This window comes from Dryas octopetala, chromosome 6, assembly GCF_963921425.1.
Source record: "Dryas octopetala chromosome 6, drDryOcto1.1, whole genome shotgun sequence".
Classification (NCBI taxonomy): Eukaryota; Viridiplantae; Streptophyta; class Magnoliopsida; order Rosales; family Rosaceae; genus Dryas; species Dryas octopetala.
In genome coordinates, this window is record NC_141371.1 from 9,033,124 (window position 1) to 9,061,049 (window position 27,926).

At 36.6% G+C, this 27,926-nt stretch overlaps 3 protein-coding genes and 1 pseudogene across 4 annotated transcripts; all 4 read left to right on the forward strand.

Annotated features, from left to right (window-relative positions):
• The first annotated feature begins 454 nt into the window (after positions 1 to 454).
• Positions 455 to 7,091, forward strand: LOC147282093 (P-loop containing nucleoside triphosphate hydrolases superfamily protein). Its single transcript, XM_086247145.1, has 23 exons — positions 455 to 590; positions 729 to 858; positions 965 to 1,123; positions 1,226 to 1,575; positions 1,664 to 1,802; positions 1,916 to 2,013; positions 2,101 to 2,257; positions 2,426 to 2,495; positions 2,582 to 2,658; positions 3,084 to 3,137; positions 3,235 to 3,315; positions 3,396 to 3,507; positions 3,591 to 3,677; positions 3,768 to 3,943; positions 4,041 to 4,202; positions 4,343 to 4,450; positions 4,651 to 4,809; positions 4,944 to 5,027; positions 5,118 to 5,323; positions 5,414 to 5,515; positions 5,824 to 5,933; positions 6,302 to 6,453; positions 6,813 to 7,091. Exons 1-23 carry the CDS (start codon positions 535 to 537, stop codon positions 7,008 to 7,010), a joined length of 3,027 nt encoding a protein of 1,008 aa, XP_086103271.1. The 5' UTR covers positions 455 to 534; the 3' UTR covers positions 7,011 to 7,091.
• Positions 7,092 to 7,778: 687 nt separating this feature from the next.
• LOC147282094 (pentatricopeptide repeat-containing protein CRR2, chloroplastic pseudogene) lies at positions 7,779 to 13,447 on the forward strand (annotated as a pseudogene). Its single transcript, XR_015122783.1, has 2 exons — positions 7,779 to 9,707; positions 13,315 to 13,447. The product of XR_015122783.1 is annotated as a pentatricopeptide repeat-containing protein CRR2, chloroplastic pseudogene (transcript).
• Positions 13,448 to 18,676: 5,229 nt separating this feature from the next.
• On the forward strand, positions 18,677 to 23,510 carry LOC147282095 (beta-fructofuranosidase, insoluble isoenzyme 3-like). Its single transcript, XM_086246104.1, has 6 exons — positions 18,677 to 18,869; positions 21,147 to 21,155; positions 21,264 to 22,117; positions 22,491 to 22,894; positions 23,125 to 23,224; positions 23,325 to 23,510. The coding sequence occupies exons 1-6, from the start codon at positions 18,677 to 18,679 to the stop codon at positions 23,508 to 23,510; spliced, it is 1,746 nt and encodes a 581-aa protein (XP_086102230.1).
• An 815-nt stretch (positions 23,511 to 24,325) lies between these two features.
• On the forward strand, positions 24,326 to 27,272 carry LOC147282096 (beta-fructofuranosidase, insoluble isoenzyme 1-like). Its single transcript, XM_086248175.1, has 7 exons — positions 24,326 to 24,515; positions 24,683 to 24,691; positions 24,894 to 25,533; positions 25,705 to 26,089; positions 26,290 to 26,534; positions 26,865 to 26,964; positions 27,060 to 27,272. Exons 1-7 carry the CDS (start codon positions 24,326 to 24,328, stop codon positions 27,270 to 27,272), a joined length of 1,782 nt encoding a protein of 593 aa, XP_086104301.1.
• The last annotated feature ends 654 nt before the right edge of the window (positions 27,273 to 27,926 follow it).

Below are 27,926 nucleotides of genomic sequence, written 5' to 3' on the forward strand. Positions count from 1 at the left end.
AGCCCTCAACAAAAAAGGCAAATGACGATATTAGTCCCCATAATTGTAATAGACCAACCAAAAGGCCCAAAACTAGTTCCTGTACCACCTGAAAGATTGTACACGGCCATAGCCCGCAAAACACAAAGCCCAATTTCATATGGTCCAGATTTCCCCAGTCCAGCCACCCATCAGTGTTAATCTGTCATTATAGTTATAAGTAAGGGCAGTATAGTAAAATCCAGTTATATGAAACTGAAGGACATCTAGACCGTCCGATCTGCATTCCTTGACGTGGAGCCGTCGATATATTTGGAGAGAGCGGGTCTCAAATTTCAAATCTCACTCCAATCCCGCTCTCTTCCCGATTCAGAGCAATAGAGTGAGAAAGAAAGCATTTCGCATTCACACTCACACATCAGGACATCATAGAGAGAGAGAGAGAGAGAGAGAGAGAGAGAGACAGTGGCGGAGATAATCATTCGTGGGAGCGGATCCAGTACAAGCAAGACCATCATAGGTGCGTGCGACTCTCCCTCCCGCCCTCGTGCTAGAATGTCCGGCCGCGAGAAAGAGAAGGGCGTCAACGTCCAGGTTCTCCTTCGTTGCAGGTACTTCCCCCTCTTTCTATCTCTAGGGTTTATGGTTTTGAAAATTATTATAGCAATTTCTGCAACACGCCGTTTTCAAATCCCCAATTTTTCTTGGTGATGTGATTCTCTTCGTTTGTTACTTGAAAAATCTACTAGGCCGTTTAGTGACGACGAGTTGCGGAGCAATGCCCCGCAGGTTGTTACTTGCAATGAATATATGAGGGAAGTGGCCGTGTCTCAGAACATCGCCGGCAAGCATATCGATAGGGTTTTCACTTTTGATAAGGTTTTCCCTTCAGCCCAAACACCGATTTTTGAATTTTGTTTTTGTTTTTTTTTTAATGTTATGAGGTTACATTCAAATTTTAACTTTTTGGTGCTTGTATTTGCAGGTTTTTGGTCCTGGTGCTCAGCAGAGAGATCTATATGAGCAAGCTGTGATTCCAATAGTGAATGAAGTATTGGAAGGCTTCAACTGTACCATTTTCGCGTACGGTCAAACTGGAACGGGAAAGACGTACACAATGGAGGGTGAATGCAAAAGGGCAAAGGTACTGCATGTGTCTGTTTTTATAATCAGTTTCATGGTTATGTTTTTTTTTTTTTAAGTATTCATCATGAAAGTGTGTTGATGTAATGGGACATTGCAACAGAGTGGGCCGAATGGAGAATTGCCTCCAGAAGCCGGAGTTATTCCGAGGGCTGTGCAGCAGATTTTTGATACCCTTGAGAGCCAGAACGCAGAGTACAGTGTAAAGGTCACTTTTTTAGAGCTTTACAATGAGGAGATTACTGATCTGCTTGCCCCGGAGGAACTTTCTAGAGTTTCATTGGAGGAGAAGCAGAAGAAGCAGTTGCCCTTAATGGAGGATGGGAAAGGTGGAGTCCTTGTCAGAGGTTTGGAGGAGGAAATTGTGACTAGTGCTAGTGAGATTTTCACTCTACTTGAAAGAGGGTCTTCTAAACGTCGCACTGCAGAAACTTTATTGAACAAGCAATCAAGGTAATGCAAGTGCTTCTTTTTAGTGTCTTCATGTTTTGTATATGTCAATGTGTTTATGTGTTACTGAACAATTAATATGGAACTTCAGTCGATCACATTCTCTATTTTCCATCACGATACACATTAAGGAAGCAACCCCAGAAGGTGAAGAGTTGATCAAATGTGGAAAGTTGAATCTGGTTGATTTGGCTGGCTCAGAAAATATCTCTCGTTCGGGTGCTAGAGAGGTGCAAACATTAAGTCTGACTTTACAATTTTATCTCTAGTGTGATTAGGAATTGCTCTAGTAGATTATTCTTGAAACTGGTTTTCTTATTTTTGTGTCATCTCAAAATTTTAGGGTCGTGCACGAGAAGCTGGAGAAATCAACAAAAGTTTACTGACTTTAGGGCGAGTAATCAATGCTCTGGTGGAGCATCTTGGGCATATTCCTTACAGGTTTGCAATGCTATTTTGTGCTTTGATCTCTTTGTATATGCCCTTTGTTCTTCCCAATTCTAATAACAAAATTGTATTTGAAATTAGGGATAGCAAGCTAACGCGGTTACTTCGTGATTCACTTGGAGGGAGAACGAAGACATGCATCATAGCCACAGTTTCACCGGCTGTGCACTGTCTGGAGGAAACCCTGAGTACACTGGATTATGCACACAGGGCCAAAAATATAAAAAATAAGCCCGAGGTTTGTTATTCCATATTAGTTGGCTAACTCTTCTCTCTTTTTTTGTTTATGTATTTTGTGGAATGTGATCTGTGGTTACTGATGCAACCTTGAGTGTTTCTAATGTTGCTTTAAATGATTAAACATGGTATCTATATCAAAATAATTCTTTGTTGCGGTTACTTGTAGGTGAATCAGAAAATGATGAAATCAACTCTTATCAAGGATCTTTATGGTGAAATTGAACGGCTTAAGGCAGGTCAGATATTTTGCATTTGAGTCGTTAGGTAAAGTTGTCTGTAACCTGATGTCTCTGCTTGTTTCTAATATTGTGATTCTGTTCAGAGGTTTATGCTGCACGAGAGAAGAATGGAGTCTATATCCCGAAGGATCGATACTATCAGGAGGAAAGTGAAAGGAAGGTATGATATTTTCCTCAGTTTCCTTAAGTTAATGCTTTGTTTGATTGCCTCTCTAACATATTGTTGTACTTCTGATTCAATAACTATGAATACAATACTTGTTTGCTGCTTTTGAGAAGGCAGTATACATTTTGCTTAGTTATCTTTTGGATGTATGAATCATAAGTTCTTTCCTTCATTCTTCGGTTGTGTTTTCAGCTTCTGAGAAGGCAGTATACATTTTGCTTAGTTATCTTTTGGCTTTATGAATCATAGCTTTTCTTTCCTTCATTCTTTGGTCGTGGTACTTGTTATGGTCTTAGATACACACCTCTTTGTACATATGTAAAAAGACAACCACAATGTTTTTTCATTAATTACCTGATTCTGATGGGGTCTTCTTGATTACTTTTGGTGTATACTCAGTTATTTTTTCTTGTGTTTAGGCCATGGCTGATCAGATAGAGCAGATGGGGGTTATGCTAGAAACCCATCAGAAGGTTTGTTCGTGTGATGCTTGCTTTTTAAAATATAGGTCACTACTGGTTTTGTCTGATATTTAACTTCAATTTTACTCATATGGCATGTTAAAAACAGCAACTCGAGGAATTGCAAGACAAATATAATGTCCAGGTTCGACAGTGTTATGACTTGAGCAACAAACTTGAATCCACTGAGGTGAGCTTCTTTTCATATACTCTTGTATGTGATTATGGATTTATGTGTAGATTCTAAAACCTCTTAAAAATAACATGCAGAATACTTTGAATCATACCACTAAGTTGCTATCTAACACTGAGGACGAATTGATGAAATGTCGATATACTCTGAAGGAGAAGGATTTTATTATTTCAGAGCAGAAAAAAGCTGGTATGTTTGAATTCTGCACATCTTGAAAATTTTCATTTTCTACATTTCTGTTGTTTGTTTTGATATTTCTGAATGCATGGCAGAAAATGCTCTGGCTCATCAAGCGTGCGTTTTACAATCTGACTTGGAGAATGCACTTCAGGATAATGATTCCTTGTTCATGAAAATTGGTTTGTAGCCTACACTAAGCAATTAGTTTCTAGTTATTTAAATTGTTTACTGAACTTACTAAGTTTTGTTCTTGATGTGATACTGTGCAGGCAGAGAGGACAAGCTGAGTGCTGATAACAGGTTGGTAGTGGATAATTACCAGGCAGATCTTGCCCAGAAAATTGGTTCTCTTTGCCAGATGGTGGCAACATCAATGTCTCGTCAGAATGAACACCTTCAGTGTGTCGATAGACTTTGTCATTCTTTTTTAAATGCACATGATAAGGTATTTAATGTATGTTTGCATGTTCTCTTTATTGAGGTTCATTTATGTTAGGTTTTTTCTAATGATTTTTTCATGCTTTGTGGCATACTACTTTTAGGCGGTTATGGATATGAAGAATAAAGTGACATCTTCAAGGACTTTATATCTTCAGCATATTGAGACAGTGCAAAATGTTGTGCGTTTGCACAAGGCGAGCTCTAATGCTGGTTTAGAGGAAATTTCGTCTTTGACCTCTTCTAATGCACATTCTATTGAAGAAGTAGGTAGCAACAATCTGAGTTTCCTAGCATTTCATCACCTGTTGCAATTTTCAGTTTTGCACTATTTTGATATTCTTACTGCTGCAATATCTTTTGATGTCTATCAAGCTTATTTATTTATTTACTTTTGGGGAATCAGTTTCTGGCTTCAGAAGCTGGTGAAGCAGCTTCAATATTTGAAGATCTTCAGAGTGGTCTCTCCACACAGCAGAGCGAAATGACAGTTTTTGCCAAGGAATTGAGACAGGTATCTGCTCTGACATCCACCTTACTACTCTTTCTACTCTTTCAAATTGTGATCTCTCTGGAGATTTCTATAAATTTATTGTATGAAAAATAAGTTTGTAGTGCATCACTTGTTGTGCTTCTCACAATGTTTTGCTCTGCATTGATATATTATCCTCCTACGGTTTTCTTATTTGGGTTTTGCAATTTTGTATATTACAGAGGTTCAATTCTAGTATTGAGCAAACAAAGGACATTTCTGAGTACTCTCAAGGATTTCTACACAAGCTTTCAGAAGAATCCAAACGGCTTGAAGATCATGTGGCACATGCCAATGATGTTAAAATGAAGAGCATTGCTGAGTTTCAGAAGGCTTATGAGGTGAGCTTTTATTTTTTTATTTTTTATTATATATATATATATATATCAAGTGTTTATGAGGTAAGTATACACAGTTTCTACCCCCATTTTTTTCTTTCTGGAATTTTCTGATACGCCAAGTTTTTGTCACACAGGAGCAGTCAAGATCTGATGCAGAGAAGCTTATGGCTGATATCTCTAATTTAGTCTCCAATCACATTTGTCGTCAAAAAGAGATGGTTTGTTTGTGTTGATGGTTTATTATTTGTTTATCTTTTGTTAATTCTGATTTGATTCTATAGGTTTCCTAAAATGACTTGAGTTTCCAGGTTGATTCCAGGCTTGTTGATCTTAGAGAAGGTGCTGTCGCAGACAAATCTTTCTTGGATGGTCATGTGTCCTCCATGGAGGGTATTACCGCTGATGCAAAACGAAAGTGGCTGGCATTTTCATTGCAAGCAGGGAATAATGCTAAGGATGGTGCTGATTACTCTGCTGCAAAGCATTGTCGCATGGATGCACTTCTACAGAAATGGTAAGTTAATGTCTTCCGTTGTATTCTGAGTCTTGACCCATATCCTTTTTTCAGAACGGTGACCTTTGTTATGTCTTTTCATTTGTTTAGTGTAAGTACCGCTGATTCAGCTTTGGAGCATTGGAAAAGGACACAGGAGTCTGTAAATGAAATGGGAAATAAACATGTTTCAGCTATGGCATCACTTATCAGGTAGCTGCCATTATGGTCATCCAACTTCTTTTTTGTATGGTATATGTCCTAGGAAACCCCCTTTCATATCTTGTTCATTAAGCTTTGTTGTTGCTTTTGCCTAAATTTTGTGTGGGCAACCTACTGTAATGTTTTTTTTGTCTTAAAAATAAATGAATACAAGAGAAAGTACCTCTGCTTGCTAAACTTTACGAGAACAGATTCTTAAGTGTTGAACAATATAGGCTCACATTTACAGTTTTGCACAGTGTAGATAATGTTTAGGCCATCTCATATGCTCTAAATCCTTTCAAAATGCTTTGGTGCAGGAATGCTTCTGATAGCAATGAGCAACATGATGTTGAGATCAGTTCAGTGAGGGTTACAGTTGAGGAAGACGTGGCAAACAATACTAAGGATGTCCTTCAACATGTTGATAGTGAGTTTTTTGTTGTCTTACTGTGGGCGTTATATTTTGTTTACAATCTACTATTGTGCTTTTTTCTTCTCTTTTTAAATAATGCACTAATGACGACTGTGGAAGTCCACACTGTGTGTGGACCGTGTGGTCTTTTGGATTTATGCATTTGAATATGAAAATGATGAAATTGCAATGCTATCATGAGATGTAGATAAAGTTAAATAATCAGGTTTTAATACAACTGATTTAACATATATGGTGTAATGCATTATGCACCTGTGTTTGTGTTAGCTTTGGATATTTAGATTCATATAGCTTTGGATTTATGGTTAATTTGTATATGTTTATAGTAGACGGTAATTTTTTGGTTGTGGAACGTCCTACAGGTGTGCATGAGCAGGATCGGGGATCTATATCTGAAATCTTGGAGACTATCAAAGCACATTCAAATACCCTTGAGACTTTCCGGGAGGATCACTCTGGCCAAGCTGCATCGATTGAGGAGAAGGCACGGGATACGTTCCAGAACCAGTACATGGTAAGTTGCTTTTTCACACAACGTTTTATTAAGATAAGGAGGATTGATGTACTTATCACTTGTGACTCGGGACGGTGGGCACAATTTTTGCTTGAAGACATTCTTCTACTTTTGAGTATAAAAGGGAAGTAATGAGATATTGAAAGTTTGCTCTTTAATGTGATGGGGTAAAATGTGTTTTTACCTGTGTTTGTTTTTCCCAAATGAGAGAGGAAATGCTGATGACTTTAAAAAAACTTGTTACAATTGTATAGGTTCTTTGTAATTGCATCATCACCTGTCACAAGTTTTCCTACAGATTTATACCATGTGCACATTTGCAATTTCACTTCGTGATTTCTTTTATGAATAATATGCAGGATTATGAACCTAGTGGAGCTACACCAGAAAAGGCCGAGCCAGAAATTCCAAGCAAGGGAACGATAGAGTCACTTCGAGCCATGCCAATGGAAGCTCTTGTTGAAGAGTTCCGGGAAAACAATTCATACGAGTCATTGGATGTGAAGGAGTTGAAGCCGTCGCTTATACCACGCTCACCACTTATACAACTAAACTGATGTTGGAGTGATCTTTTAGCTCAATTACTTGCATGAAATTGGTATTTGTATTTGTATCATTATTGTACACTTTTTCTTGCATTTGAGAAAATACAGGGTGTAGTAGAAGGTGGTGGGTGGGAGGGTGGTGGTGCATTGGTTATTCCTAGTGCAGCCAGTGTATCAATTAATCCAGTCTTTGGATTTAGCAGTGTAGCTCCATATAGGAATGTATATTGTGGCAGAAGAACCTACATTGTGCCTAAGTTTTATTCCCTGAAATACTGTTTTGTTTACCCAATTATGTAAGTCGCTGCTCGTTAAAACACTTTTCGTTATTTGAAAGTGCATTAAAACAAGTTTTGGATTTTTGCATTGTAATATTTTTTTAATGATTTCACTTTAACTAATTTCTCAATGAAATGCTGTTTTTCAATATCTGGTAATATTTTCTCTTAATTTCCAATTCCTCCTTAAGTCAGCATGTGATTGACTTATAAGGAAGAATGACTCTTTACGAGCACAGAGCCAAACATTGTCCACAGCAAATGGTTTTAAACTCGGATATCTGACTAGAACTTAGAAATTGCTAAATATTATAGTAAGAATGAAAAAAAATTGAGTAGCTAACAGTTTTTTATTTTTTATTTTTAAGAATTAGCAAAAAAAAATTATGATGTTACGTTGTCGTTTTCCCCATAAACCTTTCCCGTTGAAGCATGTGCTTCATTCTCAAACAGTCAAACTGTAAAGTTGATGACAGTTTGAAACTTTCACTCCCACAACCGCTCTTATGCTCAAACTGAAACACCAGACCGTCCTTATTCGAAACCATGGTTTGGTTAGATTCTACTTGTTTTCTACAGCGGCTGCTATGGCAGATACCGCAATGTCCCATACCCATATACAAGGAGTACCACAACCTCATTTTTCACTCTCTTTAGACCCCAAATTCTACATCACTGCCCTGCTCAGCTCTAGGAACACCTTCCACATTAGACAAGTCCATGCCCAAGTGGCTGTCAATGGAATGCTCCAAAACCTCACTGTTGCAAACAAGCTCCTTTACATGTATGCTCAGTATAATGTGTTGGGTGAAGCTTATGCTTTGTTTAGTGGGATGGGGGAGAGAGATTCAGTCACTTGGAGTGTAATGGTTGGTGGGTTTGTGAAGGCTGGTGATTTTAGTAATGGGTTTGCAACATTTAGGGAGCTTATTCGATGTGGGGTGCGACCTGATAATTATACATTGCCTTTGGTGATAAGGGCTTGCAGGGATATGATGCACCTGCAAATGGGAAGATTGGTTCATGACATTGTTCTGAAACATGGGTTGCTTTCGGATAATTTTGTTTGCGCTGCGCTCGTGGACTTGTATGCAAAATGTAGGGTTATAGAGGATGCTCGTCAGTTGTTTGATAATATGCAAAGCAGGGATCTTGTAACGTGGACAGTGATGATTGGTGCATTTGCTGAGTGCAGGAATGCTAATGAGTCCTTGGTGATGTTTGATCGGATGATCGATGAAGGTGTTGCCCCGGATAAGGTTGCTATGGTGACGATTGTTAATGCTTGTGCAAAGTTGGGGGCTATGCATAAGGCCAGACTTGTTCATGAGTACATATGTAGGAACAAGTTCTCCTTGGATGTGATTTTGGGAACGGCAATGATTGATATGTATGCTAAGTGCGGGTGTGTTGATTCCGCAAGGGAAATTTTTGATAGGATGCAAGTAAAGAATGTTATAACATGGAGTGCCATGATTGCAGCTTATGGTTATCATGGGGATGGCAGGAAAGCTCTTGATATTTTTGATATGATGTTGAGCAGTAGAGTATTACCAAATCCGATAACGTTTCTTTCACTATTATATGCTTGTAGTCATTCAGGCTTGATTGAAGAGGGTCGTTGGTTTTTCTCAATAATGTGGGATGAGTATGCTGTCCGAGCAGATGTCAAACACTATACTTGTATGGTCGATCTCTTGGGCCGTGCTGGGAGACTTGATGAGGCCTTAAAATTGGTTGAGAGTATGGCAGTTGAGAAAGATGAGGGGTTATGGGGTGCTTTACTTGGGGCATGTAGAATCCATGGAAATATAGACCTAGCAGAAAAGGCAGCGAATTCCCTTCTTGAACTACAGCCCGAAAACCCAGGGCATTATGTATTGCTCTCAAATATTTATGCAAGAGCAGGTAGGTGGAAAGAAGTGGCAAAGATGAGAGGTCTGATGACCCAGAGGAGTCTGAAGAAAATTCCCGGTTTGACTTGGATTGAGGCGGATAACAAAATTTACCAATTTAGAGTTGGAGATAGGACTCATCCATGGTCGGAAAAGATTTATGCAATGCTCGAGAGTTTGAGTAATAAATTGGAGATGGCTGGTTATGTTCCTGATACAAATTTTGTGTTACATGATGTTGATGAGGAAGTGAAGCTTGGTATTTTGTATACACATAGTGAGAAGTTGGCAATTGCATTTGGCCTTATCGCCACTGCTGATGGAACTCCTATCAGAATTACAAAGAATCTTAGGGTTTGTGGTGACTGCCATGCATTTAGTAAGTTTGTATCAGCTATTACACAAAGGGTGATCATTGTTCGAGATGCAAACCGGTTTCACCACTTCAGGGAAGGCACCTGTTCATGTGGAGATTATTGGTAATTCACTTATTTGATGGTTATTTAGGTTAGTTTCCCTAAGGGCAAAAGAAAAAGGTGAGATTTCATCTCCTGCTTTATTTTACCATGGTGTTCATCTCATGATTATTAAATCGTAAATTATCACTTTTAGATGCCATTTGGGACATTTAGTGAGTTGATGTTATTAATACACAACATATATTTTTATACTGATCAACTTGAACGACATAGAAGAACTATGATATCCTGAATTGTTTTTTATGATAGACTTAGCCAGTTATCCCAATTTATCTGGTATTGTGAGTGCTGATAAAGTATTTAATCTCTAATGCTTCAATGAGGAAATTAATTGTCAATATACATGTGATCAGATGTGAGTTTTTACCTTGACAACATCTTCTCTTCCAATATGTTTATATCATGGTTGTATGTTTTTTGGAATCAACATTTTGAAAATAATTGAAGAAAGAGAATATATAAAGAGGAAAAGGAAGAATCAGTGTATTACACTATTACATTGCTTATGAAGAGAATGCATGAGTGCTAATATAGGATTTCAATACATAAAATATGCTGTAAAATTTAGCCTTGAATTGCTTGCAATAATTAACCCAACGTCCATTTACTTACCTGCTTTCCTTCTAGTATTGTGGTTTAGTGCTTGCATGAAACCTCAAGGTCATGAGTTCGAAGCAGTCTGAATCACAAACCCAATGTCCATTTACTTGGATCATCCATTGCACCATATCATATCGATGTTTGGGTCTTGATTTTTATTAGTGTCTGTAGGCTTCTTTTTGAAAAATTACTGTCTATCTAGGCAATTTAAATTTAGTGTTATGCATTTCAAATTTGAGTTTAATTTCAGCATGTCCCTTTGTCTTACTCTACATTTCCTTTCCCATTACTTTTGCTTTTGTTTCCTTCCCATTAAGTTCCCCTAATTCCCTTGTTTCACCATGGCCCTCAGAATGTTAAAACATTCTCACCTCCCTCTTCAGGGGATGTGAACATCCATAGAATTTACAAGTTTAAAGAGACTGTAGACCAAAAGTGAGGCTAATATGCAGGCTATTACTGTATTACCCAAAACCTTGCCATCACAGTTTTTATTTTTTCTCAGTCTGACCTTGCCTACACAGCTAGACAGTTGGGGATATCGTCCATCCAATGGCGATTGTATGACTGTTTAGAATATCTAACAGCTACAAATGTTACAGTTCAGCTTTTGTGTTGAATTGTAATTTTCCATTTCACACTTTGTAAGTACAAGGACAAAGTGTGTAAAATTGTCATTGATGAAGAAAACCCTATAAATGTATTCTATAAGTCGGTTGTAGCTAAGATTAAACTCGTAACAGAACCACATCCTTATCTGTATTGGGTAGCTGAGTAGGGAGGGCTTTCTTGTTAGTCACATAGAGGTGTGTCATTCCCATCTATTTGGGTTCTTACACAACAAAGTCTATTGTGGTGTCTTATCCACAACTGTCATCCACATCCTTTCAGGTGTGAGCCTTGGATTTATGACATGGATGCGAGGTACTTGAGCGAGACTAATAAATGTGTATTTAGTCATAGAGGGAGTAATCAATTGAATCCTACCAAACTTAAAGGCAGTAGTAATGATAAACCAAAGTTTAGATTGCTTCCTCAAGCATTTAGTGATCAAACCCAGAATTAAAATAGTCTTGAAAAATAAGATGGAGAAAGTTAACTTGTCAAATATATTCTGAGTGCCCTTCAAACAACTCAAAAAATGATTCTATTTGGACAAAGCCTCCTTGAATTGTTCATGACCCTCTTCCTGCTCTGATCCTTCACCATGTTAGCCCGTTACTACTGATCCTGCTTCTTGAACTCTTCAGTCATTTGATTTTGAAAACAAAGTAATTTGTTGGTACAAAAAAAAAAAACAAAAACAAAAGATCTCTCTTTTTTCGTTGTTGTAAACAAATTTGTCAGTAATCTCTTCATGTGAATGAGACTGCTCATCCTCTGAGTAGGTCTGGTATGTGAGTTCTTGGAATGGTAAACTGGATAATCTAGTAGGAATTTAAAGCTGACATATACAATCATCTTGAAATCAGATTACAGGCGGCCTGTAGTGATGTAATAAATTCCAATTTGATGACTTAATAGAACTCTAGGTAAATTTTTTACACTGTACAGTTTTCCTAAACCTATACTGGTGGGAGTTCTTCTGTGGCCTTTTATTACTATTGTTGACCTTACCATTCAAAGAGTTTTAACAAGTTGGGTTGGGATATTATCAGATTGTCCATCTAGTTAAACCAAAAAATTAAGACCGGCCTATTTGTGGATATTCATCTCTAACTTGTGTTTTACTAAATTGAATGCCATATGTTTAGATAGTTGTATGAGCATTGGATTGTTATTCTCTTAGAGAAAATCTTACAGACCTATAATCTACTTTGTGGCCATCTAACAATATGACTGCCACATATTCCCGGTTATACAGGTTGCTTTCTCTCTGGTGAGATCTGCCAAAGCTGGCAAGTCACTATAGCAGACAGATAGGGTCATTCCTATACCATAAACCAGCCTATGCATCCTTGTTACAGAACTTCAGCATTCAGCTTTTATTGTCCCTCAACTCTGAAGCCAAATTAAATAATCATCAGACATTAAGGGAAGCCGTATTCTGATGCATGTTACAATTCCCTCCTAATGCACAAACTCATCCCCATCCATCTTGCTCAGTGGTGCTGTTCACATTTCGCTACAGTCACACACTGCATGCCAAAGACCTGTTGGTTCCTTTTGTCACTTCTAGCATGCTCTTATCCGCAGTGTCAGAAATGCTGCATAAAAGTTTGGTACTGTTGAATATTACTATAATCGGCATTGTACATTATGAAAACAGTTTTTAGCATGGGATGACAATTTTGCTGACGGGCTTATGTAGGCACTGTAACAAAGATCAAGGATGGAAAAAAGATCATATAGAAGAATTGGTATTTAGTTGATTTAATTTGTTTTCAACTTTGATTGTGTTTGCTGGGACTAACTGATGTGTGATGGATACTGTCTCTTGGTTTCCAGTTTAAGGGTCCTGACAATTTCACAATTTTCTCCATCTTGCAAAGATGCTTACTCTCACTGCAATCTGCTTATAATTCGTTTAACTGTGTTGTGTACCATCATGTTCACAACCTATCTTCCTCGCCAAAACCATGCTTGGGAACACTTTATATCGCATAGCACATGGTAGAACTACTCCAACTCTCCAAATCTGTATGGTTGCTTCTATCAATTTAATGTCTCTCGAATAATTTTTTTTTTGGGTCAGAATGTCCCTCGAATATATGACTAAGCTTCTTTCATTGGACAATGCTACAGGAAATTTGATCTCTACAATATTTGTTTTTGCTTGTTTCAATCCTAGCTATGTATTACAAACTCGAGGGTTATGACTCTATAAATGTGATTCCAAACACACTATAGGGTTATGAATCTGCCATTCTTTTACTTGCACACTCTTAATCATATTTTGTGATTTTCTTTTTAAATGTGATGATGTGATATGGTCATATAAATTATAATGTGCCATGTACATTGGGAAAACTAGCTAGTTAGGAAAAAAAAAAAGGTTCTGATAAGTAGCATGTAATCTGTGTCTCGCAAAGATGAGTTTTTGAACTTTTTGTCATATCTGCAGATCTGCTAGCTAGCATGATGGTAAAGAGTACAAGTTCTCCACCCAACACTGCATTTGCTAGTAGGTGCATGTCTTTCTCTTCATGCGTTTGCAATTATACACAAACACATGTATACACAGTATAGTTGTTAACTTGAATGACAAAAAATATATGGGCATAGTGGAGTACAGTCGACCAATTGGTTTCCATACAAACGTGCTCAGCAAACTAAAAAACAATCATTTCATTTGGTCCTTGCTAAGATTAAGTGCAGTCAATTCGAGGTGTTTGCAGCGACTCTTAACTCTATAAGGTATTGAGATGTGGTGATTAGAATGTATATATTGTCTTCATCAGGGAGTTATGGTGTGGAAATATATAGGTGGACAACATTTTCCAAATCATATAAGTATGCTAATGGTTATATTCTCCTCCCATGTTACTATATACCAATTTTTACATCGAAAAAGACATGCACCTAATTTGCATACGCTACTTGATTTGCATGACATATATTTCTTTTTCAGCTTAAAAAAAAAAAAAAGGTAAAACACTTTTTATATGATAATTGATTATATCAATTAGATAACGATCCAAAAGTGACATGGAAAAAAAAACACTGTGAATGTGTAATTGTGGATTGTATTTAACATAAGTTGAAGATGGGCAACCTCTAATATTCTGAAGGCCAATAAGGTGTAAAGAGAGGGCCGAAGAGAGAGAGGAGGAGGAGGATGGAAAATGACAGGGAAAGAGAGAGAGAGAGGGAGAGGGAGAGGGAGAGGGAGAGGGGGAAAAGGGAGAGGGAGAAGAGAGAAAGAGAGCTGGTGGTGGCCGGGGTGAGACCGCGAGAGGAGGATGTCATGGTGGGGTAGGTAAGGGGGTGCGCTAGGGACACTTTTTATGTGTGGTTGACCTTCTATCTCTAAATGGATTATAACATCACGTGGCAATGTGATTACACACACATAATTTTAAGACTATTATTTAGAATTTAGAGTTTTATATATTAATGATTATGCATGTGTTATAATTTAAATGAATTGGTCACACTGTCATATGATATTACGGTTATATGAAAAATTTTATAGTGGACTTGAAGAGAGTGGGGTCGGGTGGGGTGTTGGTTCTTGACATTTTTTTTAGTTTTATTTTTTTAGTTTTGTTAATTTATTTAAGAGTAAAATAGCAATTGTTGGGAAAAAAAAACTTTTACGAGTCAACTTAGCAATTATGATGGCACATTTAGAATTAGAATTATTCTTGCCAAAATTGAAATTATAACAATTCAAGTGAAAATTCGTCCAAATTACTACAAGGGTTATTTTGTAATTTGGAAAATAATTTTCCAACACTTTTTACCACACTAAATCGATACCGGCAATCTCGTTCACTAAATTGACGGAAATAATTAACAATTTTTTATTTGATATTGAAAATCAAATAGATATAAGAATGAAAGAAATGCTAGCCTTAAAAAAAAAAATGAAGATAGCTAAAAAACTTAAAAACCAATGTGCAATGCATAAAAAAAATCAAAGGTTTTAAAGACCCCTATAACTGTCAAAATTGAAACAACCGTACCAAAGTACATGCATTATTTTTTGTAGTTTGGCCTACAAGCTATTTATCCCTTAAAAATGGGTGGGAAATCACTAAAATCACTCCTCTTCACATTGACTTTGACAAAAGGCCACGTCAGATAACTAGAAATGTAAAATCCTTCATCGAAATTAATGTGAGAATGTGAGATCACATCAAAACAGCACCAAACCCAACAAAAATGAAAAATTTAGGCTCTGTTTGGTATTTTAGTCAAATTTTTTTTTTTTCAACAATTAATTAACAACACAAAAAAAAAAAGGAGAGTCAAAGATACAAAAAAAAAAAAGAAGGAAGACGGCTACGTGTTTATTTGGATACTCTTCAATGTGATATAATCTCTACCCAAAGAGTAAAATTTCGGTTTCGCGAAAATTTTCGCAGAAATTTCGGTTAAAATTTTGATTTCAATAAAATTGGACAAAAACGACAAAAATTGATATCAAAATATGGAAATTTTGAATGAAACTTGACCATATGTTTATTTAGCGTATTATCTACTACATTGATAAAAAATATTGAAGAAACCAAATAATATAGTAGATTTCATATGATATAAGGTAAATATAATACGCGTTGGAGACAAATACTATTAAATAAAAATAGTTCACTAATTAATAATTACATAAAAATGACCTCTTTTTAAGAGATATTTAATCATTTTGAATCCAATTGTCCTTAAAACATATGTGGACAAATAAGAAAATGACATGTATTATTATTTTCTAAACCACTTAATCCAATAACCAAAAACAATCTAAATAGAGTATGACTTTGTGAGATCCCGAAATGTTGGTTTATAATTTATTTTGAAGTAAATAGTGATTTTATTGATAATTATCTTGTTAATTCGGAGATATTAGAATTTTTTTGAGGAATTTTGGAAGGAAATAAATGAATTTGATGTCGTAGAAAAATAAAATTTATCTAACCGTAGACAAGATGGTAACCGTGTAGATACGTGTTGGATCTGTATTCACTTTAATACACCACCAGTTTTCATCTCTGTTTCCTTGAACTTTAATACATATTAATGTACTGACAACACGTACCCACTGCCTATGCATCTTATCTAGGGTTGAGCTTGATGTCGTAGAAAAATAAAATTTATCAAGACGAGCTCACGAGATTTTATAGAACATTTTTCGGACCTCAAAATTAATTTTGGTAAGTTATTTGAATTTTAAGTGATTTCGGCGAGTTATTGAGGAACAATAAAAATTAGGAAAGACTCAGTCTTGTTAGAAAAGTCTCGGGTCAATGAACGCATAGACGCAAATGAAATGTGTTTTTTTTTTTTTTTTTTTTTTTCTTTTCTCTTTCCTTTTTTTTTTTTTTTCTTTCCTTCTTTGCCTAGCACTCGTAGTGATCCAGTAGATATTTTTAGGCAAAGTAATATATAATACTCCAAGAATAATATATCCAATAATGCTAGTTGTCCCACATTTGTATCCCACCTGATGTGTCCTTACTTTACTAGAAGGGTATTTCCTTTTTCTTTTTTAGGTTTTATTTTCTAGTTTTTAGTATCCAACGTATGAATTCTATGTAAGATGGTATGAAATTGTGATATAAAAATGTGGTAAATGTAGCATTACTGTAATATATCATTTGAATGAATAAAGCACAAAGGCTTCAAATTCCAGCAAAATGTAAAGCAAGCTGCAAGCCAAGCATATCGTTCTTGTTGTCTAAAACTGAATACAGCTGCTCTCCAATCTTCCCTTTCTCTCTCCAGTATTCATTTTCTTTTCTCCTCCCTCAGTTCTCATGCGATAACATTTCTCTTTCTCTCTCCAATCCCTCCCTCCCCCCTCACTCCTCCCTCCTCTCTCCCTAATCTCTTCTCTCTCATCTCTCTCTCTCTCCCTCACCCTCACCCTCACCCTCACCCTCACCCTCACCCTCCCCCTCCCCGATCTCCTTCTCTTCCGGAGCTCCTCTCCCTTCGGCGACGGCGACCTCTTTCTGCCCAATCTCTTCTCTCCCTTCGGCGACGGCGGCCTTCTCTCCCTCCAATCTCTGCCTCCATTTGGTCTCTACGCCAAATTTCGACCAAATTTAGAGAAATTTAACTAAAATGTACTTGGAGCATTTTCGAAATTTCGGGCAAAATTTAAGCGAAATTTCGTCGAAATTTTTACGAAAAATAACGGATGTGTGATAAAATTTCGGAATCCCAAAAAAACGAAAATTTCACTCCTTGTCTCTACCCAATAATAACCAATAGTATTCGATGTGTTTATTGCATGCGTACTAACACGTGCAAAATCTAGCAATTTGAATTTGTCTTATCAAAGGTGAGTGAGGTTTTTTTAACGAGTTAATTACACTTACACTTTATGAGGTTTATCGTCTTTTCACATATATTCTCTGGGGTTTCAAAAATTATACATACACTCCCTGAGGTTTCAAAACTATTGTATATAACCCCCTATAAGAGAAAAAAAATAAATAAACAAAAAAGAAAATATTTGTATTGAAGTTGACTATTTCATCCTTTAGCATGTCTTTTTACATAATTTCTTATCATTTTTTGTCTCACTATAGAGGGTTATATGCAACAGTTTTGAAACCTTAGAGGATGTATATGTAATTATTAAAACTTCATGGAATGTATATGAAAAAACGATAAACCTAAGAAGGTGTAAGTGTAATTAACCCTTTTTTTAACTCTAGTATGCCGAGTAACATATACTTATGGATATTTTAATTAAATAGTCCTATTTAATACAACTTAAGCTTTTTTGATTCCCCTCCCAAAAACTTACTTTACTAGCTCTTTATAATGTTTTTTTTTTTGGCCACTAGCTCTTTATAATGTTAAATGTTGATAACGCCCTTTAAATTTTTGTTACTGTAGTTTTTTTTTTTCCTCTCTCTCTCTCTCTCTCTCTCTCTCTCTCTCTCTCTCTCCCTTCCTCTTTCCCCAGCCATAGCAGAAACACCATGCTTAATCTTACTCAACTTACAGATTTCTTCCTCCATGTGGATTATTTATAGTTGTTTCATTTGCAGATCCTTGTAGGATATTCTTTTATAGAAGAGTTCTTCGTTAAAATCCAAATTCAATTGCAGATTTGTTTTCCATAACCCACCTGCTATTCTCGCACCACCAGCCTCAACCCAGCACCACCAGATCCAACAACAATCCCAAATCCGAGCGCATCACCAGATTCGAGCCCACCGCAGATCCAAAATTGCGCCCACCGCAGATTCGAGCCCTCCCTCCCTCAACCAACAACTTCCCGCTCGCCCACGACATTAATAAATTAATAAATATTATATTTTCGATCCATGAACTCTATGAAGTGTACACGTTGATCCATACAAAACAAAAAGAAAAAATTAAAAAAAGTAGAAACTTCCTCATTCTAATGGGAAATAGAAACTTCTTTAATTACTTTTTTTTTTTGTCTTTGGAAAAGTTCTTTAATTACTTAATAGCAATACTCTTTCCATGTATATTAACCGCCCCACGATTATTAAGAAAGTTTATCTAAATCCATTCCTTATTATTCTCGATACCTACCAACATCACCATCATCATCATCACTATTCCTCTCTCCCCTTATAAAAACTTGGTTTCCTCCTCCTCCTCTTGTCTACCGCCACCACATTACCTTCTCTTCTCTCTCTCTCTCTCTCTCTCTCTCTCTCTCTCTCTCTCACTCTCACTTTTTCTATAAACATCATAACCCCAACCCTTATTTCATTACAAAATCAATCCCTTCCATTTCATTTTTCGAATCTCTCTGCTTCTTGTCTAAGTTTTGATCGATGGGTATCTCAAAACAAATGCTTCCACTTTGTTTAGTTGCTTGGTGTTGTGTTTTTGTGATCGTAAACGACATTAATGGAGTGGAAGCGTCACACAAGGTCTACCCGGAGTTTCAGTCTCTGGCTGCCGTGAGCGTCAAGCAAGTCCACAGAACTGCCTTTCACTTTCAACCTCCCAAACACTGGATTAACGGTACATATATATATTCTCAACAAATTAATTTATATCATATAACTTTTCATTTATATTATTAAAATGATCAAGTTTAATTGGTTTTGTGATTTTCATGCTACGTACTGTGTGTTTTGGCTATCTTGGTTTTTTTTTTTTTTTTTTAATTTGGTTTTTCGGTATACCTTAAACTTAAGTTAGCCCCTGTTTGGTTCTCTAATTTACGTGTAATTTTTTCCGATCAAATCGTTCTCAATTACTAAGTTCAAGTTATTTATTTGAAAATTTTTACATATATAGCAGTTCATAATTGGAAATAGATAAAAAACTATTGATATGATTTATTCAAAAATTATTGTATCAGTTTGTGACCCGATATGCATTTACGGTCGTAATTAATTATATAATATATATTTGATGAATCTTGGATTCGAGCTAGCCATGCATGCAATATATGCCCTCCAGATTTTCAGGGTTTAATATATTCCAGATCGAGTTGAGATCTCATGTCTCCAAATTATCGGTCTCTTAATTGATATATTTAATTACCTCACCATAATATTTTTTTTCCCTTTTTTTTTTTAGGTCCATTGACTTTAAGTACCAAATTATAATATTTTTTCATTTCAACTACTAAAACATTTATGTCATTTCACTTTAGGTACTAAATTTTAGTTTAGGTACCAACTTTAAAAAACATGGTTATATCAAACTTTAACTGTCTAATAATCATAACTTTTTTATTGATTTGTTGTTTTTTCAATATTTGCAAGGTTTAAACTTTAATGTTTAGTCTTTGGTAATAGGACTTCATCCCCCAAACCTAAATCAAAATTATGAAACCCTTAAAAATTTTGATTTTTTATAAATTTTAAATAGTCACAACTGTGACTGTTCGACAATTACAACTGTAACTGTTCGACAGTCACAACTGTATAACAAACTGATTTGTGACCTAATCCAAAATGTTTTACTCTAGTTAGTACCTAAACTAAAAAAAATTTGTGTCTTGCTGCTTTACTAAAAAGTTATTGATATTTGGTATTTAATTCTAATTTTCTATTTTTTTTTTCGGTTAAAAGAAACAATATATGAAGAGTTTTGGTATATTTTACAGGCATTATAATCTTTTGCCATCATCTAAGATCTCTAGGTTTTTTATTTTATTTTATTTTTTGTATTTTTGTAGTTTGATACAATAAAGGAAATAGAAATATATATATAGGTCCCTTTAAGTGTGAGATTCTATAAATAATTTTATTTGTGGGATCTTTTATAGTGCTCACTCTATATAATATTTCAACTATCTGAACGATTTAACTAATTTTTTGCAAAAATGATCTATATAGAGATTTAAAAAATAGACGGTTCGGATTATTGAAAAACTACATGGAGTGTGCCCATCCGCTCTATCCCATATTTAACACTAAATGTGGGATCCCACACTTGATCCACCCTTGAAGCTCCTTGTATATATATATATGTAAAGAAAAAACTTGAAAGGCTGTCATATTATGATTGCAACATTGCTAGCTAGCTGTTGCTTGTCTTATATATGCAATTTACCATCCCACATCCACTAAGTAGTACTTGACCTAAATCTTTCTCTCTGGTCCTAATTAATTAATTAGGTATTATTGGTATCCATAGTTGGGGACCAGTGTCCTTATTTTATTAATCTGGGATACCTTTCTTATTGGATTTTGTTGTGACCTACTTATTTGCAAACTTACAAATAAATATCAATGCGGATGATGACACATTCTGTGAATTCGACATGCATGATGATGGAAACATCAAATGAGGTATTCCATAAAATGATCAATCCATGCATGCATGCATGGACCATCTTGGCAGGCCCAGCCAATTGGTTGTTGAAAGGTCCTGACTCCTGAGGGATCAACATCTGTGTCACATATTTATTAATTAAATTCACATATTCAAAATTTATATCGGTCATTTAATACAATGTTGTGGAAAATAGCTGGAGAGTTCAGAGCACACAGGCTTCATGTGGTATTTGACAAGTACTCTGGTGGTGGTCAGGTGGTGTAATGATTCAGTATGAGTATTTCTCATTTTCTCCTGATGTTCCAGATCTGCCTCATCATGTTATTCTTTCTGAAGTTCTGAAAATCGACAGTTAAATCGTCATAGCATATATTTGTTATACCTTAAATATTGAATTATATTAATTTTTTAATATATTCCTATATCTTCTTCTAGTAATTACCTAACTGACTTTTTTTTATTTAATTTGTCTTTTTCCTTTCCATGGCGGCCCATAAACGATTACAGACCCCAATGGTGAGTCACAGTCTCACAGAGTCTTTCTTTCAACTAATAATTTTAATTTTAATTAAGTGCTTAATTAGTTAATTGCCCTCTTAATTTGTCCTTGTTGGATTTGAACAGGACCCATGTATTTCAATGGTCTGTACCACTTATTCTACCAGTACAATCCCAAGGGTGCTGTGTGGGGCAACATTGTTTGGGCCCATTCAGTATCCAAGGATCTGATAAATTGGGAAGCCCTTGAGCCCGCCATATATCCATCGAAGCCCTTTGACATAAATGGATGTTGGTCCGGGTCCGCTACCGTTCTCCCCGGTAACAAGCCCATCATCCTCTACACCGGGCTTGACACCCAAAAACGCCAGGTCCAAAACTACGCTGTGCCAGCAAATTTGTCCGACCCATACCTACGTGAATGGGTCAAGCCCGACAACAACCCGCTCGTCGTTCCGAGCCCGGACATGAACATATCCGCATTCCGTGACCCAACAACTGCTTGGTGGGGAAATGGGCATTGGAAGATGTTGGTGGGTGGCAAAAGGAAGCATAGAGGGATGGCCCATTTGTACAGGAGCAAGGATTTCGTCTATTGGGTCAAGGCCCATCACCCGCTCCACTCTGCACCGGATACGGGTATGTGGGAGTGCCCGGATTTTTACCCGGTTTCATTGAGTGACAAAGTCGGAGTGGACACATCCAAAGTTGGTGTGGGTGTTAAACATGTTTTGAAAGTGAGCCTTGATGAGACAAGGTATGAGTACTACACAGTTGGAACATATTCTCCTAAGAAAGATAAGTATGTTCCTGATAAAGCATTGGTGGATGGATGGTCCGGGTTGAGATATGATTATGGGAATTTTTATGCTTCCAAGACTTTCTTTGATGCTGCCAAGAATAGGAGGATTTTGTGGGGTTGGGCTAATGAGTCTGATACATCTAAAGATGATTCTGCCAAAGGATGGGCTGGAATTCAGGTAACATGTAATTTGTTGATTCAGGGTTTAGGGTTTAGCAATTTTTACTTATCATATTAATCAAATCTCCCATAGAGGTGGGTTAATGCGAAAACTTATATATATAAGTGGGTTTCATTTCTTATCATTTAATAAAAATTTACATGTAATGAGTATTAGAGTATATAAACCTACTCGATCTCTCTCAAAATGTGGGCACGTAGGAGAATATTGTAAGTTTTTATTCGTTTTTAAAAGATGTGGTTACTAATGTGATTAATAAATGTGGTAGATCTTGTAGACTCTTTTTCATTTTTCATTTTGTTTAAGCATTTTTCTTTTGCTGATATATTAAAACGTTTTTTTTTTTTTTGGGTGTTAATATTTTGTGCAGACAATTCCAAGGGTGGTGTGGCTCAATCCTGATGGGAAACAATTGCTACAATGGCCTATTGAAGAATTGGAAACTTTGAGGGGGCAAAAGGTCCAGATGAACAATCAAAATCTCCAGCTGGGAAATCATTTTGAAGTCAAAGGAATAAGTGCTGCTCAGGCCGATGTTGAAGTCACCTTCTCATTTCCTAGCTTGGACAAAGCAGAGGAGTTTGACCCTAGCTGGGCCAAACTGGATGCCCAACAACTCTGTGGGCTGAAGGACTCAAACGTTCAAGGTGGAATTGGACCATTTGGGCTCTTGACGTTGGCTTCACAAAACCTAGAGGAATTCACTCCTGTCTTCTTTAGGATATTTAAATCTAAAGAGAAGCATGTGGTTCTCATGTGCTCTGATGCAAGAAGGTCTGTCCTTGCTCTTAAGTTTCTTTACCTAGTAATGATATATGAACCATATTGTACTTGTACCAGGTGTGACTCACTTGTTGAGATGAGTCCTATCTCTATTAGTGATGTTGCACCCGTACGGTACGTACCAGTACAAAAATGTGATTCAAATAGTTTTGTTGTTTTTTAACTAATCACCATCCAATTTTTATTTTTATTTTTTTAACTTCATGGGGTGGGACATGCAGTTCCTCTTTGAGGCCGTTTGGTATCAAATTGTATAGGCCATCATTTGCTGGCTTTGTAGATGTAGATTTATCAGATAAGAAGCTTTCCCTCAGGAGTTTGGTATGTACTTTGAACCCCTCAATTAATTTGTAATTATTTTATTAATTATTTACTAATAATATTTGTTCTTCATTTTCTTTTCTTCTTTAATTTATTGCAGATTGATCATTCTGTTGTTGAAAGTTTTGGAGCTGGAGGAAAAACTTGCATCACATCCAGGGTTTATCCTAGTCTAGCAGTTCACGATGGTGCTCACTTGTATGTGTTCAACAATGGGACTGAGGCTGTTACTGTAGAGAGTCTCAATGCATGGAGTATGAATGTTCCTCAGAAGATGAACAATTAGATTTAGGGTATGGTAGAGCAGAGAATATGGCCATTTAGAATGTAATTTAATTTTCTTGTTTAAATAATTAGCCTGAGCTAGGCATGCATGCATGCAATAAGGATGTACCATTCATGGCATTGGTCATGGTTTAGTTTTATGTGGTGGTTGTAGATCGACATTCCTTGAGGCGCCTTTTCTAGAACCTGCTCGTTATTGTTCTACTTTTTTTTTTTTTTTGGAAAAGAGATCTAAATTTGAGAGACATTTCGCGCGTGAAGATAAATATTACTAAAACAAGAATCAAATTTGTTTTCTCTGTTAATTCTAATTGATTGCAAGCGACAAACCTGGCGTTTATATACAAAAGAATAAACTAATAAAGGTAAGATAGAAAAATTAAACGAAATAATGAAGAAAGTAATCAAGCAATCAAGGAAATCAATTAAAGAGACAATGAAGGCATGATTAATGAGGAAGCCAACGGCCCTTTAATTAACAGTTTCCACATTAAAGGAAATAATGAATTAAGTAATCAAACAATTAAGAAAATCAATTAAATTAAGAAAGAATAAAGGCATGATTAATATGACTAGGTGTAAACCCAAAACTCCAAAAGTCCAAAGTCCAAACCCAATCCTTATTCTTCTCGGCATCCACACCACACCATCACTTGTTCCCACGATCTCACTATACTCCTTATGCTCACAGCCACCCACTTCCCTCCCTTGCCAAGTCTCGCTGCGCTTAAAATAGACGATCCCAACCCCTATATATCCCCGCCTTTCTGAACCGAATTCTGTAATTCCTTTTAATTTTCTCTGCATGTTCCATTAATGGAGTTTATAAAGAAGTTCGTTTCGGCTTTTTTATTTGTTGCTTGTCTCTTTTTGATAAACAATAACAATGGAGTCGAAGCGTCGCACAAGATTTACTCCCGGCTTCAGAATGTTATGGCGCCCGCTCAGGTGCAACCACTCCACAGACCTGCGTATCACTTTCGACCTCCAAAGCACTGGATCAACGGTAACATCTTTATAAATTAATCCACCATGCATTAATGTATAAGCTAGTATTGTATTCATTCATATTCATTCCTAATTTTCTTCTAGTTGATTACGAACTTCACTCACTTCCTTTTATTTTCCTTTTCCATGGTGGTCAATTAATAATCCAACAATTAACGAGGACAGACCCAAATGGTGAGTACTCTTTTTCAATATTAAACTCTTACTGAGTACGTACTGCTATATTCATTAAATTTGTCTGTCAAATTTTATTCATCAAACAAATGATGATGTGTCAATGTCTCGTTTTGTTCAAATCTAACATATATTCATACTGACACATTAATTATTTTGTGAACAATTATTTGATGATACGATCCTTGTTGAATTTGAACAGGACCCATGTATTTCAATGGTATCTACCACTTGTTCTACCAGTACAATCCCAAGGGTTCAGTGTGGGGAAACATTGTGTGGGCCCATTCAGTATCCAAAGATATGATCAGTTGGGAAGCCGTAGAACATGCCATATGGCCATCCAAGCCCTTCGACATAAACGGGTGTTGGTCCGGGTCTACCACCATTCTCCCGGGCAACAGGCCCATCATGCTCTACACGGGGCTCGACCCGCTAAAGCGCCAGGTCCAAAACTATGCCGTTCCGAAGAATGAGTCCGACCCGTATCTTCGCGAATGGATCAAACCCGGCGACAACCCGCTGGTGGTTCCTAGCCAGGAAATGAACGTGAGCGAGTTCCGTGACCCGACAACCGCTTGGTGGCACAATGGGCATTGGAGGATGTCTGTGGGTGGCAAGAGGCAGGGGAAGCTTAGAGGGATGGCTTATTTGTATAGGAGTATTGATTTCAAGTACTGGGTCAAGGCCAAGCACCCACTCCACTCCGCCCCGAATACGGGTATGTGGGAATGCCCCGACTTCTTTCCGTTAGCAATAAATGGCGCCAAAATTGGATTGGACACATCTAAGGTTGGGCCCGATGTTAAGCATCTTTTCAAAGTGAGCCTCGACCTAACTAGGTACGATATGTTCTGAAATGTGCAATCACGTGTCAAACCCAACAGTCACACGTATTATCACTTTAACAAATATAAATTTTCCCTTAGCGCAACTTCGTTTGGATGCTTTTACTTTAGTAACATTTTATATAACCTTTTATTTTATTTTGATATTTATATTTAATATTTTAGGTTCGAGTACTACACCCTTGGAAAATATGACCCAGATGATGATAAATATACGCCTGACAGTGACATGGTGGATAACAACCAAGGATTGAGATTCGATTATGGGAATTTTTACGCGTCGAAAACGTTCTTTGATCCTTCAAAGAATAGGAGGATTTTGTGGGGGTGGGCTAATGAGTCTGATACAGCTGACGATGATTCTGCTAAGGGATGGGCTGGAATTCAGTCAATTCCCAGGGAGATCTGGCTCAATCCTGATGGGAAACAAGTAGTACAATGGCCTATTGGAGAACTAGACACATTGAGGGACCAAAAGGTCGACTTGAACAATCAAAATCTCCAACAGGGAAAGCATGTTGAAGTTAAAGGAATTAGTACTCCTGCCCAGGTTTGATCCTCTCAATTAACATGGTCTCTCCTAAAATAATTTCATTTTCTGAAGAAGTTTATACAAATTTCTTAGAAGATATATGACATGTTATGATACAAACTAATAAATTCCACCTAATAAATAGTATTGATCGACAATATAATAATATAACATATATATCAAATTATCTAACAATAAATATTCCGCTATACATGCAGGCCGATGTTGAAGTTACCTTCTCGGTGGGGAGCTTGGACAAAGCCGAGCCTTTCGACCCTAGCTGGGAAAAAATGGATGCGAAAACAGTCTGTAGTCTAAGGGGTTCAAACGTTCCAGGTGGCGTTGGGCCATTTGGGCTCTTGACATTAGCTTCAGCAAACCTAGAGGAATTCACTCCTGTCTTCTTTAGGGTTTTCAAAAAAGACAACAAGCATAAGGTTCTCATGTGCTCGGATGCAAGATAGTACGTCTTATTTTCCTATAACTTCTAAATTCAGTATAATCACCATGCAATTACGTACAAATACTGCTAAATTAAGGATCACATTTGTTTACCACAATTTAATTAATGTGACAATTGATTTGTTAAATTACAGGTTGTAGTGATCATTAATTAATAAGTACATATCAATTATCATATTGATTATGTGATCAATTAACTAGCTAGCTAGGCAATACAAAATTAGAAATGTGGGCACTGTTTTAGTATTTTCCTAGAATTATTCGTTTAATTTTTTCCATTTGGAAACCTACTAATTAACTTTTTGGGGTTTTCCCCATTTGGATGGGACAGTGCCTCTTTGAGACCGTTTGATATCAAATTGTATCGACCATCATTTGCTGGCTTTGTAGATGTAGATTTAGCTGATAAGAAGTTTACCCTCAGGAGTTTGGTACGTACTTTGAACCCTTTCAATTTCTTTCTCAATTTATTGATTAATTAATTACTAATAATAATTTTTTTTGTTCTTGAATCGCACGCATGCAGATTGATAATTCGGTTGTTGAAAGTTTCGGATTAGGAGGGAAAATATGCATCTTATCTAGGGTTTATCCCACTATAGCTATTAACAATGCAGCTCACTTGTATGTGTTCAACAATGGGACTGAGCCTGTTACTGTACAGACCCTCTCCGCATGGAATATGAAAGCTCCTAGCAAGATGAACGAAAACATTAGTGATAATACTCCTTCAGCTTGATCGATCGAGGATGCAAAATACTTATTAATGCTTAATTGGTTGAATTTATTAATAATTTGCCCGATCGAGCTGTAGGCGACAGGGAGATCGATCAATCGACCGTAATCGGCATGATATGCTATGCCTTGTTGCAGATGAGGGGATTTTGGAAGACAATACCAAGAGAATTTGTTTAACCTTTTCATGTTCTTTTAGAATACGGAGAAATAAATGAGATAACGTACCACTTAGAGTAGTGGGGGAGAAAAAGAAGTTTTCTCTTTTTTTTTTTTTTTCCCCTATTTCTGAAGCGTTTGTATTATACTATTAATTGACGTACTGTTGTTCAATTCAAATATTTTATGTTAACATTTTTATTTGATAAGGGTACGTACTTTCATATTTTACAAAACTTGCACCAAACGGAAAAATTCTGGTTTTATATAAGTCTAGAGTTTAAGGCGAAGTTCTTAATTTCATGGGATGCCGGGTGCATGTCCTATATATATACATGTGAGTTACACCTTATTGTGAAAGGAGATCGACCCCATAAGTCATGCTCCATAGAAGAACTTCTTGTGTGGTCGGAGGCATTCATGTTGTTGCAGTGTAATGGAGACGTTAGCATCTTTTGTTAAAATTGTTTGCAGTAATGTTGTACGTATTAACAATTCT